The sequence below is a fragment of the Macaca nemestrina genome, chromosome 1, assembly GCF_043159975.1.
Source record: "Macaca nemestrina isolate mMacNem1 chromosome 1, mMacNem.hap1, whole genome shotgun sequence".
Lineage (NCBI taxonomy): Eukaryota > Metazoa > Chordata > Mammalia > Primates > Cercopithecidae > Macaca > Macaca nemestrina.
In genome coordinates this window covers 208,069,506-208,084,727 of record NC_092125.1, presented here as the reverse complement: position 1 = coordinate 208,084,727, position 15,222 = coordinate 208,069,506, and the positions used below count along the sequence as shown (strand labels likewise).

The following is a 15,222-nucleotide window of genomic DNA, read 5'->3' as shown; positions in this document are numbered from 1 at the left end:
AGGGTCTAATTTTAGCTCCAGCCACAGGGGCCACAGTCCAGGAGTGTCTGCCAGCGGGCACAGGGGCAGCCAGGGCTGCTCAGGCAAGGGGAGGAGCGGGAAGACCAGCCCAGCTCCCTCCAGCCCGTCCCTGGCCAAGCCGCCCCTTGTGGGAGCTCTGACTGGTCCCCATGGCCTGGCAGACAGCCTTCCTCTCAGTTGAGGGCAAGGTCAAGGGGTGCAGCCAGGAGGTCAGGGGGACACGGCCCTGCATTCTGGACCGGGGTTGTGTCAGCCAGAGCAGTGCCCAGGGGCAGGGGCCCCTGCTGGGAGGGCAAAGGCTGGCTTGGTTGTCTAAACCAAGAAGGCAGTGTCCTGAGGGCAGGGGGGCCAGGCCAGCAAGCTGGGTCCCACCTGGCCTCCTCCTGCCTGGCTGGTGACTCACTGTCTGACCTTAGACAGGCAGCCTGGTCTCAATGGGCCTCAGTCTTCCCATCTGTACAATGAGAGGGCAGGACTAGCAGGTGGGTCCCAGCTCTAGTCGCCCGCCCCAGGCCCTGCTCTTCCTGCTTGCTGGCAGAGGCCTCCCAGCTTCCCCAGCCCTAACTGTGGGTGGCCACATGCAGTCGTGGAGGAGAAGAAAGTCCCTCTGGCTGGCACTGTCAGCCTCCTGGCTCCTGCTTGTCCTGCTGGGAGGCTTCTCCCTTCTCCACCTGGCATTGCCTCCCAGACCTCGGCCTGGGGCTCCCCAAGGCTGGCCGCGCTGGCTGGACGCAGAGCTCCTGCAGAGCTTCTCCCAGGCTGGAGAGCTCCCAGAAGATGCCGCTTCACCTCAAGCCCCTCATGGTGGCAGCTGCAACTGGGGAGCCTGCTTTGACACCTCGAAGTGCAGGGGCGATGGCCTTAAGGTATTCGTGTACCCAGCTTCTGGACCGATCTCTGAGACTCATCACAGGATCCTGGCTTCCATTGAGGGCTCTCGCTTCCACACATTCAGCCCTGCTGGGGCCTGCCTCCTTCTCCTCCTCAGCCTGGATGCCCAGACTGGAGAGTGCAGCTCAATGCCTCTGCAATGGAACAGGGGCAGGAACCATCTGGTCCTCCGTCTCCACCCAGCTCCCTGCCCCAAGACCTTCCAGCTGGGACAGGCTATGGTAGCTGAGGCCAGCCCCACAGTGGACTCCTTCCGGCCTGGCTTTGATGTGGCCCTCCCTTTTCTCCCTGAAGCCCACCCGTTGCGAGGTGGGGCTCCTGGCCAGCTGCAGCAACACAGCCCCCAGCCCGGGATAGCCCTGCTAGCCCTGGAAGAGGAGAGGGGTGGGTGGCGCACAGCAGACACCGGCTCCTCTGCCTGCCCCTGGGATGCACGCTGTGAGCAAGACCCTGGACCTGGGCAGTAAGTGAACCTTTTGCCTTGGGGGCTGGATGGGAGGGGGCTGGAATAGACACAAGCCCAGAGACCAGGGTAGAAGACAGAACTGAGATGGGAGAACCAGGTAGTCCTGGCAGACTTAGGCCTCAGCTGCAGCAGGTGGGAGCCAAGTTAGATGGCAGAGAGCACTTCCATTAAGATGGGGACTTGACACAAGGGGTGTCTAAGGTAGGTTTTGGAATTTTCCCCTGGGGGTCTTTCAAAACATAAAACACGACTCATTCCAAACCTCCTGCCCTAATATTTTTTTCCCCACATACACTTGTATAGTGCTTTACTCTGTGCTAAGCACTTTTATAAATAATGATTATAATAAAATACGCTAGTTGTTAGCATTTAAGTGTTTGTGTACCAGACACGAAAGCTCAGACAGGTTAAGCAATTTTTCTGAGGCCACCCAGCCGGAAAGAGCCAGTATTTTGATCCAGAATTGCCTATCTCCAAAGCCTTCAGTATGAGAATTCTGAGTTTTAAGCAGAAGTTTATGATCAACCTCATCAAATGCTTCAGAGGGGCCTCGCAGTCACAGCTGGAAGCTGCTCCTGTGTCTAATTTTGGGGATTAACCTCTCAAGGAAACAGCCTTTGGTTATAGCAAATATGACGTAGGTCAGGTCTAAAGAAGAATTTCCTGCCAGTGAGAGGCCCTTGACATATAAGGGGCTGGGGGCCTGTGGGACGTGGTGAGCTTGTGCGGAAACTCGTTTCCACCTGGGCTAGTTGGGGTGATGCGCCTCAGGTGATGGTTAGCCCCTAAGTACTCTAACCCCTCTGTGTCCCCAGCAGGCCAGCAGCCTCCAAAGGCTAGCTGGACAGGCAAGAATGAGAGTCCTTCCGAGGCTGTCCAGGGCCCCGGTGGCAGAGGATTCCTTCTGAATCCCGCCCCTCCTGGGTCAGACCTGAGTAGGGAACTGTCACTCTGGTATCCTCCCTTTGCTCCTCCCTCAGGTCTCTCTCTCTGTTCTCTGCTGGAACAACATCAGCTATTTTGAGCTCCACTCCCTCCCAGGAATTCTTGCCTCTGCTTGGGGCTCCCGGGACTTCTCTCAGCCAAAGGGCTCTTGTGGGAATGGGATCCTTCCACCTCCTGAAGGTACAGGCAGCCCTCACAGCCAGGAGTCAGAATGGACTTGTCCCGGTCAGCCCCAGGGTCCTTCTGCCGGGACGCATCCCTAATGGTCTCCAGGGTGGGAGCCTGAAAAATCAGGGATCTCACTCAAGCCCCTGCAGCTCAGAGCTCAGGCAGAAGCTCATTTTGGGCAACAAGGCTCTCCCTTTGCCATGCCCTCCCTCACTTTTCTGATGAGGCACTCAGGTACTCTTGCTTGCAGGCAGTTCTTTTTTCAGCTGACTTTAGTTACCGCTAAGCACAGTTCATTGTTGATGAACCTGAAAGTGATTTCAGTCTGAACTTCTTTGAGAAACTGGAAGTTAGAGAACTGCGTGCAGCAGGTAGGCGCTCATTAACTGTTTACTAATGGATCTGAAATTGGCCAGAGCCACCCACAGTTTTCTAATTAGCGTGGGTCACCCTCTGAGTAGCATTTTTGATAAGTTTTATTTCCCAGGGGCGAAGCTTGGCAGCCTTGTCCTCTGACCTTCAAGTGTGGTCTTTGGCCTCAGCCTCCCTGAAGGTGATAGGACTTGTCATCTCTGGAGTGGCTTGAGCCTCACTTTCTCCGAAGTGCCAGGCAGCTGCCTGGGCCAGACAGTGTAGGGACAGAATGAGAGAGATAGCTTGAATAAACAAGTGCCCGCCAGAGAAAGAGGCCATTCACAGTTCCTGCCACCGCCCCACATTCACTCAGCCGGGCGAGCTCGGGAGGGGAGGAGGCTACATTTGAGGAGTGCCTGGCTTGGGCCAGGTGCTGTGCCAGGCACTTTACCTAAGTCACTGCTGATCCTGTCATGCACCCTTCAAGGGAGGTATTATTATCTCCATTTCAGGGAACGGAAAACTGAGGCCCAGAGAGTGGAGTAGCCCAGGGTGACAAGGTTCCCTGTTCTCCATGGGCCCCTCACTTTTCTAATCAGGCGCTTGGAAACAGTGGAGTTGGGATTCAGCCCTGTACTTCTGGCTCCAAAGCCCATGTTTTTCCACCTTGGTTGAACGGTCTCTTGTTGCTTTGGAATAAATCTCCACCCATTCAAATTGTTATTTATTCATTTTTATGAATAGGTAATTCATTCACATGGTACAAAATTCCAAAGGCACAAAAGGGCATAGAGTGAAAAGCCTCCCTTCTATCCCTGTCTCCCGGCCACCCAGTTTTCCTGCCTGGAGCCAAACACCGCTTCCAGTTTCTTATGTGTCTTTTCTGAGAAACTCTGCATGTGTACAAGCAATATGTATATTCTCCCCCATTTTTTAACATAAATTTGATGCATGCTTTAAAGTCCCCCAGGCTGTATCCATTGGGAGCAAGGGGCGCAGTCAGTACCTAGGGCCCATGATACTTTTATAGGCTCGTGAAAACATTTTCATTTTTTGAAAATCAGGGCTGGGTACAGTGGCTCACGCCTGTGATCCCAGCACTTTGGGAGGCTGAGGCGGTTGGATCGCCTGAGCTTAGGCAACATAGTGAGACCCTGTCTCTACGAAAAATTATAAACATTAGCTGAGTGTGGTAGTGCAAGCCTGTAGTCCCACTACTTGGGAGGCTGAGGTGAGAGGAGTGCTTGAGCCCAGGGGGTCAAGACTGCAGTGAGATCATGCCACTGCACTCCAGCCTGGGCAGCAGAGTGAGAGAGACCCTGGCTCAAAAAAAAAAAAAAAAAAAAAAAAAAAAAAAAAAAAAAAGAACTTTCAGGTAGAAGAAAAAAACTTTTTTTTTTTTTTGAGATGAAGTCTTGCTCTGTCACCCAGGCTGGAGTGCAATGACACAATCTTGGCTCACTGCAACCTCCACTTCCTGGGTTCAAGCAATTCTCCTGCCTCAGCCTCCGGAGTAGCTGGGATTACAGGCACACGCCACTACGCCCAGCTAATTTTTGTATTTTTAGTAGAGATAGGGTTTCACCATGTTGGTCAGGCTGGTCTCAAACTCCTGACTTCAAATGATCCGCCTGCCTCAGCCTCCCAAAGTGCTGAGATTACAGGCGTGAGCCACGGTGCCCAGCAGAAAATGTTTTAATATACAATATTGCTTGTTTTTATACCAACACAGTTATCAACTATATTTTTTTTATGGCAGGAGGGACTGTGAAGGCCAACGTGCCTAGGGCACATGGAAGTCACAATGTGGCCTTGCCTATGGCCAGGCCCTAGTAGAGCACTGAGGCCATGGGCACAGCCACACTGACCACCCTTGGGTACTGAGGCCCTGAGTCTATGACGGGTACCTTACGTGGTCACAGAAGCCTAAGACTTCTTCAGTGGTCACCACATAGATGCACAAGTTTCCTCTGTAACACACTCCCTGTTCCCCGCCAAAGGTGCTCATCCAGACTCTACTTATTTACCTTTACTGATGGGGAACTCACCACCTCCAAAGACCACCCACTGGCTGCACTCTCAGCCAGCTCCATCACTAGAATTTCTGCTGAAATTGACCCCCCAGATGCCTGGTCTCTTGGTCCCAGATCTATTCCCTAGTGTCACACTGAGCATTCGGCAGCACCCACTGAGCTGCCATTCTCCACCAGGCACTCTGCTAGGCCCTGGGCATGCTGAGATGAGGGAGGTACAGCCCCATCCTCAAGGAGCTCAGCCTTGTAGGAGAGACAGGCAAGTCGATTGTTTGACATTGTTAAGCAGAGAGAGGCTGCACTGGCTGCCTACCTGGCTCCTCTACTCAAGAGCTGTGTGACCTCTTTGGGTTTCAGTTTTCTCATCTGTAAAATGAGATAATAACAGTGCATACCTCCCCTCCTATCTCATAGAGGTGCTGTGAGAATGAACTGAGTTAATACATGTAAAGCACTTAAAACAGTGCCTGGAGCAAAGTACATACTCAATATAGGTTAGCTTGGATCATTACTACTGCAGTCCACCGGGAGGCGGGAGCAGAGAGAACCATCTCTGGAGACATCAAGGAGGGTTTCCCAGAGAAGGTGATGTTTCAGCTTAGACATTAAGACAGTATAGGAAAAGGCCAGGTGTGGTGGCTTATATCTGTAATCTCAACACTTTGGGAGACTAAGGTAGGAGGATCACTTGAGGCCAGGAGTATGAGACAGCCTGGGCAACACAGAGAGACCCCATCTCTACAAAAAAAAAAAAAAAAAAAAAAAGAAAAACACACACTGTAGCACATGCCTGTAGTCCCAGCTACTCAAGAGGCTGAGGCAGGAGAATTGCTGGATCCCGGGAAGTCAAAGCTGCAGTGAGCTGTCATGGCACCACTGTACTCCAGGCTGGGTGACAGAACAAGAGCTTGTCTGAGAAGAAAAAGATGAGTAGGAGGACTTCCTCAGGCTGACAAGGCAGGGAGGGGCCCTCCAGTGTGAGGGAGAAGAGATCTTAAAGGCACAGAGGATCAAGGGAGGTTAAGGCTCAGTGGTGCAGTTTATTCAGCCTTAACCTAGAGGTTTTCAGTTCCTTAGAGGTTGACTTGGGGGTGAAGGGGGCTGTACCTGGTTGGCTTCTGCTGTGGCTTTTAATGAGGTGAAGGGTGTCCTGGTGGTTACTTGTGGCTTCTTCCAGGGAGGGCCTACTGGACACTTAAGCATGGAGGGAGGAGAAAGAAGGCTGGGGTCCCCGGGAGACCCCTAAAGCAGCAGCTCTGGGGTGGTTCAGGTAACTTGGAGTCAGGAGCTGGCACATCTCTGCTCTAGTCCCAGCTCCACCCCAACCCTATCTGTGACCCTGAGCCGGTCCTTGGGTCTCTCTGGGCCTCAGTTTCCCCATCTGTTCAATGGGGCATGGCCCCGAGGCTGCCTAAGTACTCCCAGGTCTGCTTCTTGGAGGTTCAGGCTCAGAGTCAAGCAGGCTGTAACTGAGGAGGGTCCTAGGACCCTGAGAGCCATAGTCATGAGTCCCACACTGAGCAGGCCTGTGTCTTGGTCCCTCCCTTTATCCCTCCCCTGACTGGGTCACAGGCGATGGTCCCCTGGGTGGACAATTGCTGGGGGTGGCTCTGAGGAGGCTGGGACTCCTGCCCTCCCCCATAGGCACACACAGCCTGAGTGTGGCCCTGGGCTGTGGCGGTGGGGGGGTAGGTGGGAGGAACAGAGGAAGCCTGTCCTCTGGGCCAGGGGGCCTCTGGGCAGCAGCTTCCTGTGTGGTTCCAGGCTGGGGGCCCAGCCCACCTCATGACAGAGGAGCCTTTCTTGGGCCTGGCTTTCAGCGTTGGGGAGGGCTGGGCTCAGAGGCCACGCAGGCAAGGGGTGCTGAAAGTCTGCCTGTGGCCGAGTTGGGGAGGGCAGACGTGCATGTCTAAGTCAGGCAGGGCCTTGGAAACATCAGCGCCCTCTGCCTCCCATTTTACAGATGAGGAAACTGAGGTCAGAGAAAGGCAAGGGAGGTTTCTAAAGCCACTGAGGGAAGAGGCAGAGCTAGAATGCAGGGCTCCTGCCTCCTATTCCAACCACAGACGCGTGGCCGGTGTGAGGCTTGTGTTTGTGTTAGTGTGTCAGTGTGCGACTGTGCATATGCATGAGTGGGTTTGCACATTTGGGAGTGTGGGTGTGGGGTGCAGGGGTGTGGGGTGCTCCCATTGAGGGAGCCCGGTGGGGCGAAGGGCACTGTCTAAGCTCATGTGTACCGGGACCTTCCTGTGTGCCTCTTTAGGACCCAGCGCGGGGAGACTCTGCCCAATGCCACCTTCTGCCTCATCTCTGGACACCGTCCAGAAGCTGCCTCGCGCTTCCTCCAAGCCCTGCAGGTACAACCCCAATTTGAGCATCACCTGTCCTCTGTCCCCCAGCACTCACGAGCTGGCTGGGTCCAGGCCAATGAGAAGGGGCAGTGAGCTGCCTGCTCCTTTACTCCTGGACTCAGGTGTGCCTGCGTCCCCATTCACTGCACACTCTGCAGAACAACCATAACCTCTCTTCCCTGAGACACCCCATGTTCCTGTCCTCTTTGCCCCTTCCCCCCAATAGCAGCAGTTACTGACTTGGAACTGGGTGGGGGGTGAGTATGTGCAGGGTGGGGCTGGGCTCCCCAGTGACCTCCCCGCCCCCCAGGCCGGCTGCATCCCAGTGCTTCTCAGCCCCCGCTGGGAGCTGCCCTTCTCCGAGGTCATCGACTGGACCAAGGCAGCCATCGTAGCTGATGAGAGGCTCCCGCTTCAGGTAGCTCAGAGCCCTGCCCACAGGGTGGGAACTGGACCCAGGACAGGGGAGGGACCCAGAATCCTGAATCGAGGCTGGCCTCAGTCCTCATTCCTATCTGCCTTGTATGGATACTGATGAATTTCTCCCAGCACCAAGTCTCCCCTCTGGGGCTCCCAGAGGATCCGATGGAGCTAGAGATTCCTAAGGGCTCTGAAAGCAAGTCCTGATCCTCTTGCAGCCTCAGTTTTCCCATCTCCACAACAGGATGAGCTAGACCAGACAATCCCCATGGGCCCAGCTCCAATGGCCTGTGACTGCTTAAATACCAATTTAGGGGAAGGCTACAAAACAATTCAGACTCAGAGCGCCTCCATGGGGACTGGAGTGGGAAAGCAAAACGCATGGAGACTTCCATCTGATGAAACGAATTCTGTCCAGCTCTGAAAAATACATGTGTGACCTGCCTTGAATCCCCTGAGAATGGTAGAGGGGGTTAATAGTAATTACCATTTATTTATTGAGCCTCTACAATGTACTAAGCAATTAATGAGCAAATACTCAGAGAGGTTAAACAGCTCGACCACAGTCACATGGTTACCAAATGGCATTCAGGCCCAACTCTGTGTGACCCCTGAACGCTGCTGCTTCTTCTTTTTTTTTTTTTTTGAGATAGGGTCTTGCTCTGTTGCTCGGGCTGGAGTGCAGTGGCATAAATATGGCTCACTGCAGCCTCAACTTCCTGGGCTCAAAATTGCTCTATTATCTGGCACTTTTATCTCTCTCTGCCCCAGGTCCTGGCTGCCCTCCAGGAGATGTCCCCTGCACGGGTCCTCGCCCTGCGTCAGCAGACCCAGTTTCTATGGGATGCCTACTTCTCCTCGGTGGAGAAGGTTATCCATACCACTCTGGAGGTGAGGGGGCTCACCTGATGGGGGTCCTGGCCCTTGACTCCTGCTCCATCCCTGTCACCTCTCCATACTTCTCTGTCCCAGTGTTCGGGGACACCCCCACTCCTTGAAGATGGTCCTGGGATGAATCTGAGACTTGGCTGTGAGATTTGGGGCAAGTTTCTTCTCCAATCTTGGCCTCAGTTTCCCCATCTGTAGAGAAGACCGCTGTAGCAAATAGATTTCAAAGCACGTGCCAATGCCAATTGACCACTGACAGCTGCCTGGGGTGCTATGTTTGGAGGGATTCTGAGTCCTGAAAAGTGTCATGACCCGTTAGTGACATTTGTCATGAGTGAGGAAGGGAGGGGAAGCAGTGACCCTGCCACCATCTCCCACCTCTGGAGCAACATCATGGAGTGCCCCGTACTCTAGACCTCAGCTTCTGACCCCAGAGGACTGGTGATGCAGTTGCCACCCTCCCCAGAGCCTGGAAGGGGAGGTGTGGCCATGGACACACAGGCCACTCGCTCTGCTCAGCTCCTCTCTCATTTCAGGTTATTCAGGACCGGATCTTTGGAACATCAGCTCACCCCTCACTGCTGTGGAACAGCCCCCCGGGGGCACTCCTGGCCCTGTCTACTTTTTCCACAAGCCCCCAGGACTTCCCCTTCTACCACCTGCAACAGGGTATGCCCTGGGATGGGACAACCTGAAGTCCCCTCAGCTCTACCTAGGGCTGCCCCAGCCTCATCTGGAGAGCCCCACCAAGACCCTTCCCAAGCCCTGACATTTCTCCTGGCCCCCGGGATTCTCTACTCAGGTCGCTCTTCATGGGGTTCTGTTCCCTCCCACCCTAATAGCCTGTGTCTCATTCCCCCAGGCTCCCGCCCTGAGGGCAGATTCAGCGCCCTGATCTGGGTGGGGCCCCCAGGTCAGCCCCCTCTGAAGCTCATCCAGGCGGTGGCAGGCTCCCAGCACTGTGCCCAGGTCTGCCCCCTTCCCAGCTGGAGTCCTGGGATCCAGGGTGGGGGCAAGGACAGGGCAGGGCCCTGAAGACTTCCAGACCCCAAGGATGACCACTCATTTTGAGGGGAGGAATGGGGACGATTTCCAAGTGTTCTTGCTGCCTTCTTCTGTAAGTCCCAAGATTCTGTTGCCTTTTCCCCATGGAAATTGATGAAGCCATGTGAAAAGCAGGTGTCTCTTGGGGAGGCTGGAGAAGGAAACATTCATTCCTTTACTCAGCAGTCATTTTCTGAGCACTAGGTCCGGTCCTGGGCTTCATGCTGAGCAGAGAAAAAGCAGGGAAGGATTCTGCCCAGAGATTCAGACTGGGTTAGCATTTTCTGGCACACAGACTGTCAAATCTTACTTCTAGAGAAGACAGATAGACTCATACGAGTCCCTGCAGAGGAAGTGAAGCAGTTAGCTCAGCCAGGGTGCACACGAGATGGCTCGAAACAGGCCATTGAGCTGGGCTGGGAGTCATAAAAGAGCCTGAGGAAGAGAATGAAGGCTTCGAGAAAAGATGGGGATGGAGCACGGAGTCAGGGCCCAGGCTAGGGACTACCACAGACAACTCTCTTGAGTTCTAAAGCCATAGGTCACTACCCTCATGTCACCAGAATTCCTGCCTTCTACAAGCCCAGAAGCAAGGAGAGAGCAGTGATGAATGGAACATGGATCCAACTAAACCCTTCTCCCATGTGCAGCTTATAAAATTGACTTCTCAAACTTCTTCCACCTTGAGAAAGATCACTCCTACCCCCTGCAAACCGCCTTCTGCCCTAGACCCCAGACTTCAGGAACAACCCCCTATCCTCTAGATCTTGGTTCTCTGGAGTAATGAGAGGCCACTCCCATCCAGTTGGCCGGAGACAGCCATGCCCTTGACAGTCATTGATGGGCACAGGAAGGTAAGGGCTGAGGAGGGCCATGAAAGGGGTGGGCCTATGCTGGAGGCTGGGGGAGGGCACCCATGGGTGTTTTATGAATACTTGGGCCTGAGCCACAGTTGAAGTTGAAGAATGACACAGTAGGTTTCAGCTGCAGGGCTAATAGTAATGATTCTCTTCCCTCCCTGGTCCCTGTGAATTGTGCTTCCAGAGCACTGGGGCTTATGTGATGCAGGAAGACAGAGGAGTGTGCTGATATCTGAGATGAGGAACAGAGGAGAAACCTGGGATCTTAAGAAAATATGGACCAAGGGCAGCACACTGGGCCAGGAAGGGGAGGCTCCTGGGAACCATGGTTGGTGTGAACCACCTGCCTGCCACATGGTTGTGGGCAAGTCCCTTCATCTCTCTAGATCTGTTTCTTTCAAATGAGGGATGTTTGACACTCCTCCCACAGTTGATGCGACAGTATGACAATGGAGGAATCCCCAGATGTCAAAATTGGAAGGGCCCCTAGAGACCAACTGCCCCATTTTACCAAAGGGGAAACTGAAACCCAGAGAGGTCAAACGAGTTGCCCAGGTTCCAAAACGAGCTCTGCACTGGCTTGCCATATTTGAGGCCAAGGCGTCTACACTGTGCCTGCAGGGAGGCTTTATGCATGGCCCAGGCATCTACACTGTGCCTGATTGGCTCCTACTTATTGGATGGGGGTAGGGGGAAGGTTCCAGTGACTGAGTCCTCCTCCCCCTTCTCCCTGCAGGTTAGTGATCGCTTCTTCCCATACAGCACCATCAGAACAGATGCCATCCTCAGCCTTGATGCCCGCAGCAGTCTTTCCACAAGTGAGGTGAGGGCTGGGCCCAAGAGAAGCCCAGTGTGGGTGGACACAGCCAGAGGGCCCCGGCAGCCCCTCAGGTTCCCAGGGTTGGGGGGACCCCAGGTCATGAGGTCCAACCTCTTGCATTTGAAACCACCCCAGCAAGCCAGGCAGCCTCCTCTTTAGGAGACTCGTTGAGGCTTTCCACGGACTCTTTTGAGAAGTTGTTTTTGTGGCCCTTAGAAGCTTTCATGCCACACTTCCAGCCAATTCTAAGCCATGGCTCCCACCTCCTCTCCCCTGAGTCCTGCCCTGGCCCCTCAGCCAGGCTGGCCCTGCCTCCATCTCTCTGGATGTTCTAGGCATTTAGGAGGTCCCTCCTCACAGCTCACTTGAGTCCCTCTCCAGGTGGACTTTGCCTTTGTGGTGTGGCAGAGCTTCCCAGAGCGGATGGTGGGCTTCCTGACGTCAAGCCATTTCTGGGATGAGGCCCATGGTGGCTGGGGCTACACTGCTGAGAGGACCAACGAATTCTCCATGGTTCTCACCACAGCCGCCTTCTACCATAGGTACAGACCCCCACCCTGCCCAGGGATCAGAGGATCAGAAGACCAGAGACCCCCACCCCGAATGGAGCAGGGTAGCCTAGACCCCAGGGATCCAGGTTCAAGGCCCAGATCTGCCACTTCCCAGCTGTGGGATCCTGGGCAAATCTCCTCACTTGCTCTCGAGTTTGTTTTCTCATCTGTAAAATGGGATGGATTCACCTCCCAGGGCTGGTGTGAACATTAAATGAAGTCCCTGGCACAGAGGTTCCACAAATGGTAGCTATTGTTATTTTAAGTAGAGCCATGCAGTGAGTAAGGGCAGTGTGTGGGTTTGCTGGTGGTGGGGTGACAAGAGAATAGTACTGGCCGGGCGCGGTGGCTCAAGCCTGTAATCCCAGCACTTTGGGAGGCCGAGACGGGCGGATCACGAGGTCAGGAGATCGAGACTATCCTGGCTAACACTGTGAAACCCCGTCTCTACTAAAAAATACAAAAAAATAGCCAGGCGTGGTGGAGGGCGCCTGTAGTCCCAGCTACTGGGGAGGCTGAGGTGGGAGAATGGCGCAAACCCGGGAGGCGGAGCTTGCAGTGAGCTGAGATCCGGCCACTGCACTCCAGCCTGGGCGACAGTCCGTCTCAAAAAAAAAAAAAAAGAAAGAGAATAGTACTGATGCTTTATAAATGTGGATGTGATGAGTTGGGTAACATCCCAGGCCTTCCAGAAGCTGCCCAAAGTGCTCCGGTCTTGGGGCAGGGACTGAATTCTGTAAGACCTCTTTAGAGGTGTTCCTTAAACATGTTTAAATCAAAAATGCATAACCTGGAACCTCTTGTAGATTACTCAGGAGTTCTGCAGGGAATTCTCAGTAGACTAGTGAATAACCTAATGTCTGCGAGGTGAGGCTGGCCTGTCTGAGGGCCGTGTGAAGTGAGACTTACCCGAAGCAGTACCAGCCTGGTTCATCCACAACTGTTCTTTGGGCTTCCATGTTTGATGGCTTTGAAACCAGCTGATCCGAACCCATCTAATTCTGGCTCTGGGTTCAGCGCTCAGAGCCCAAGGATGGGTGCCCCAAGGAGCTGTGAGGGAGAGGGCAGGGAACACACCACTGACTGCAGATGAGCCACGGGGCACACAGCACAGTGGAGAGCTGTTCATGCCAGGGATGGGAGCTTTCTGAGGCAGCCAGGCTCAGAGGCTTGGGGATGGGGGTCAAAGGGAGAGGTGAGGTCAGGAGGGAGGAGAATGGGGCCTGGGGATGAATTTGGCTGCAGCCTCTCCCTGTCTTTTCCCTTTGCCCAGGTATTACCACACTCTCTTCACCCACTCCCTGCCCAAGGCTCTGAGGACCCTGGCAGATGAGGCACCCACCTGTGTGGACGTCCTGATGAATTTCCTAGTAGCGGCAGTCACCAAGCTGCCCCCTATCAAGGTGCCCTATGGCAAGCAGCGCCAGGAGGCTGCTCCACTGGTGAGGGCTGAGGCGGACTGGTCGGAAATGGCGGGGATTGGGCAGGGGTTGCGGGGAGGATTTCCTCTCACTGTCTAATTCCAGTCTTTCTTGCTGCACGGGCGTGGGGAGTTCGGAAGGGTAGAGAAGCCTGTTAACCCATTGCTTCTTTCCCTCTTAGGCCTCTGGGGGCCCAGGGCCCAGGCCAAAGCCGCAGGCCCCAGCCCCCGACTGCGTCAACCAGATAGCGGCAGCGTTCGGCCACATGCCCTTGCTGTCCTCTCGTCTGCGTCTGGACCCGGTGCTGTTTAAGGACCCGGTGTCCGTGCAGCGCAAGAAGTACCGCAGCCTGGAGAAGCCCTAGGGGGCGACCCGCGGAGACCCCACGGAGGGCCTAGCCCAGCTCCCAGGGGAAGCGACACCTGCCTGCGGGCTCCGCCCTTGGGACACAGAACCTATCATGGCAGCCAGCGGGCCCACACGTCGGATCCCGGTTGGCCAGTCACAACAGGGGGGCGTGGCCTTACTTTCTCCCGCCCGCCCGCCCTCGGCCTCGGAGCCTCAGTGCAGGCTCAGCCCCGCGCCCGGAGTGCCGCTCTCCGCTTCTCCACCCAGCTAACTTCTGCTTGTCTTTCAGAGCATTGCCTCCTCCAGGGACATTGCCTGGCTCTCCTCCCCGCCCCCGATGGGTTCGGTCTCCTTAGCGCTTTCGCAGCCCAGTGTTTGCCGCGGTTCCCGCATGGTCAGGCCCCAGGACTGGCTTGCGAGCCCCGGGGGTCTGGTCTTTTCATGTCCTTTTCTCTCTGGCTAGGCAGATATGCCGCAAATATTTGACGAATAGATGGATGGCAGACATTAACTGCGTGCCTGGCCCTATGCGGGCGGCAGCGGGATAGGGTGAGCGGAGAAACGGAACGGCCTCCCCACCCCATTCCTAGGGTTCCTAGTCCCGGGAAGGTAGCTACCCAAAGACGCCTAGGTTGTCAGGTTCAATCCTTGAGCCTCAGCCAAGGCGCAGAGGGGTGCGGGTAAACGAGGAGTGGGCGAGGAAACAGGACGGGAACAAGTGGCCGGCCCCTGTACGGCGCGCGCCGGCGGCGCAGCCTTGGCCGCCTGCCTTGCACTACCGACGCCGACCACTAGAGGTCAGCGCTGCACCGCACTCGTCACTCCCATGGCCATAGGGCGGCCGGGATGTGGAGGGTGAGCGCTGTGGGCAGCTCGGGGGCTGAAAGCTGGGAAGAGGAATCTGAAGAACAGCCCCATCTCTTTGGCCTGCACACTTGGAACTCAGTAAGAAGGGACTGTTTCTAGGTGGACTGGGCGCGAGCGGGTACTGTCCCCAGAGGTATAGGTGAGGATGGAGTGAGGGAGGGGACACTAGGTCCTCCGGGGTTCACCCAACTGGAACTGGAATTATCACTTCCGAAATAAAGTGCGTGTCCTTGCCCCCTCACGCTCCAGGCTATAAATACCCTTACAGCAGCTGCTCGAGGGAGGGGCTCAGGGCCCAGGGCTCGCCTGGGAGCGCGTGCGACTCCAGACGGTGAGGGTGGTGGGTCCAGCCCAGGTCCAGGGTGTCAGGTGTTTTCCTGCTTTGATGGCCTCGCAGCTCTGGAAACTCCCGTGACTGTCTCACTGGCAGGAACATGCTGTCCCCTTAGGCCTCTTCAAGGCCTTCCACCCCCACCCCCCAGCTTGACCTCGGCGGGCCCCTGGATGACTCAGGTCCTCCCTAGAGCCAGTCACAGCTGAGTGGCAGAGTGGGTTACCCTCGGGAGGCGTGGTGCCGTGAGATGCTGGAGGTACAGGGCGAGTGGAAATTAAAGAGGTGGGGGAGAGGCAGTCTGGCCTGCAGTCAAGAACTGAGGGTGAGTGGGAAAGCATACAGCTGTGGCCCAGGCAGCCTTCCCAGGGTGGGGAGGGCGCTGGGTGCCAGGCCCAGCCAGGGGAAAGAGGCACCTTTCCAGTCACAGCTGTGACACCCAG

The 15,222-nt window shown here is 55.4% G+C and overlaps 1 protein-coding gene and 1 long non-coding RNA gene across 5 annotated transcripts; one reads left to right on the top strand and one right to left on the bottom strand.

Annotated features, from left to right (window-relative positions):
* The first annotated feature begins 599 nt into the window (after window positions 1–599).
* On the top strand, window positions 600–14,689 carry LOC105494488 (exostosin like glycosyltransferase 1). Of its 3 annotated transcripts, XM_011762941.3 has the most exons (11): window positions 600–1,375; window positions 7,142–7,235; window positions 7,540–7,647; window positions 8,421–8,540; window positions 9,074–9,206; window positions 9,400–9,506; window positions 10,346–10,435; window positions 11,178–11,264; window positions 11,643–11,803; window positions 13,086–13,254; window positions 13,415–14,689. In XM_011762941.3, the coding sequence occupies exons 1-11, from the start codon at window positions 600–602 to the stop codon at window positions 13,595–13,597; spliced, it is 2,028 nt and encodes a 675-aa protein (XP_011761243.2). In that variant the 3' UTR covers window positions 13,598–14,689. The 3 variants fall into 3 exon arrangements, with proteins under 3 accessions (XP_011761243.2, XP_011761245.2, XP_011761244.2); XM_011762943.3 differs by lacking the exon at window positions 7,540–7,647; XM_011762942.3 differs by lacking the exon at window positions 9,400–9,506 and having other exon boundaries at window positions 9,057–9,206.
* LOC112428989 (uncharacterized) lies at window positions 3,119–9,078 on the bottom strand. Of its 2 annotated transcripts, none has more exons than XR_003021070.2 (3): window positions 8,555–9,078; window positions 5,986–6,072; window positions 3,119–5,790 (listed from the first exon to the last, which is right to left on the bottom strand). It is a non-coding gene; the product is annotated as an uncharacterized lncRNA (long non-coding RNA). The 2 variants fall into 2 exon arrangements; XR_003021071.2 differs by having other exon boundaries at window positions 3,119–5,766.
* Window positions 14,690–15,222: the final 533 nt, after the last annotated feature.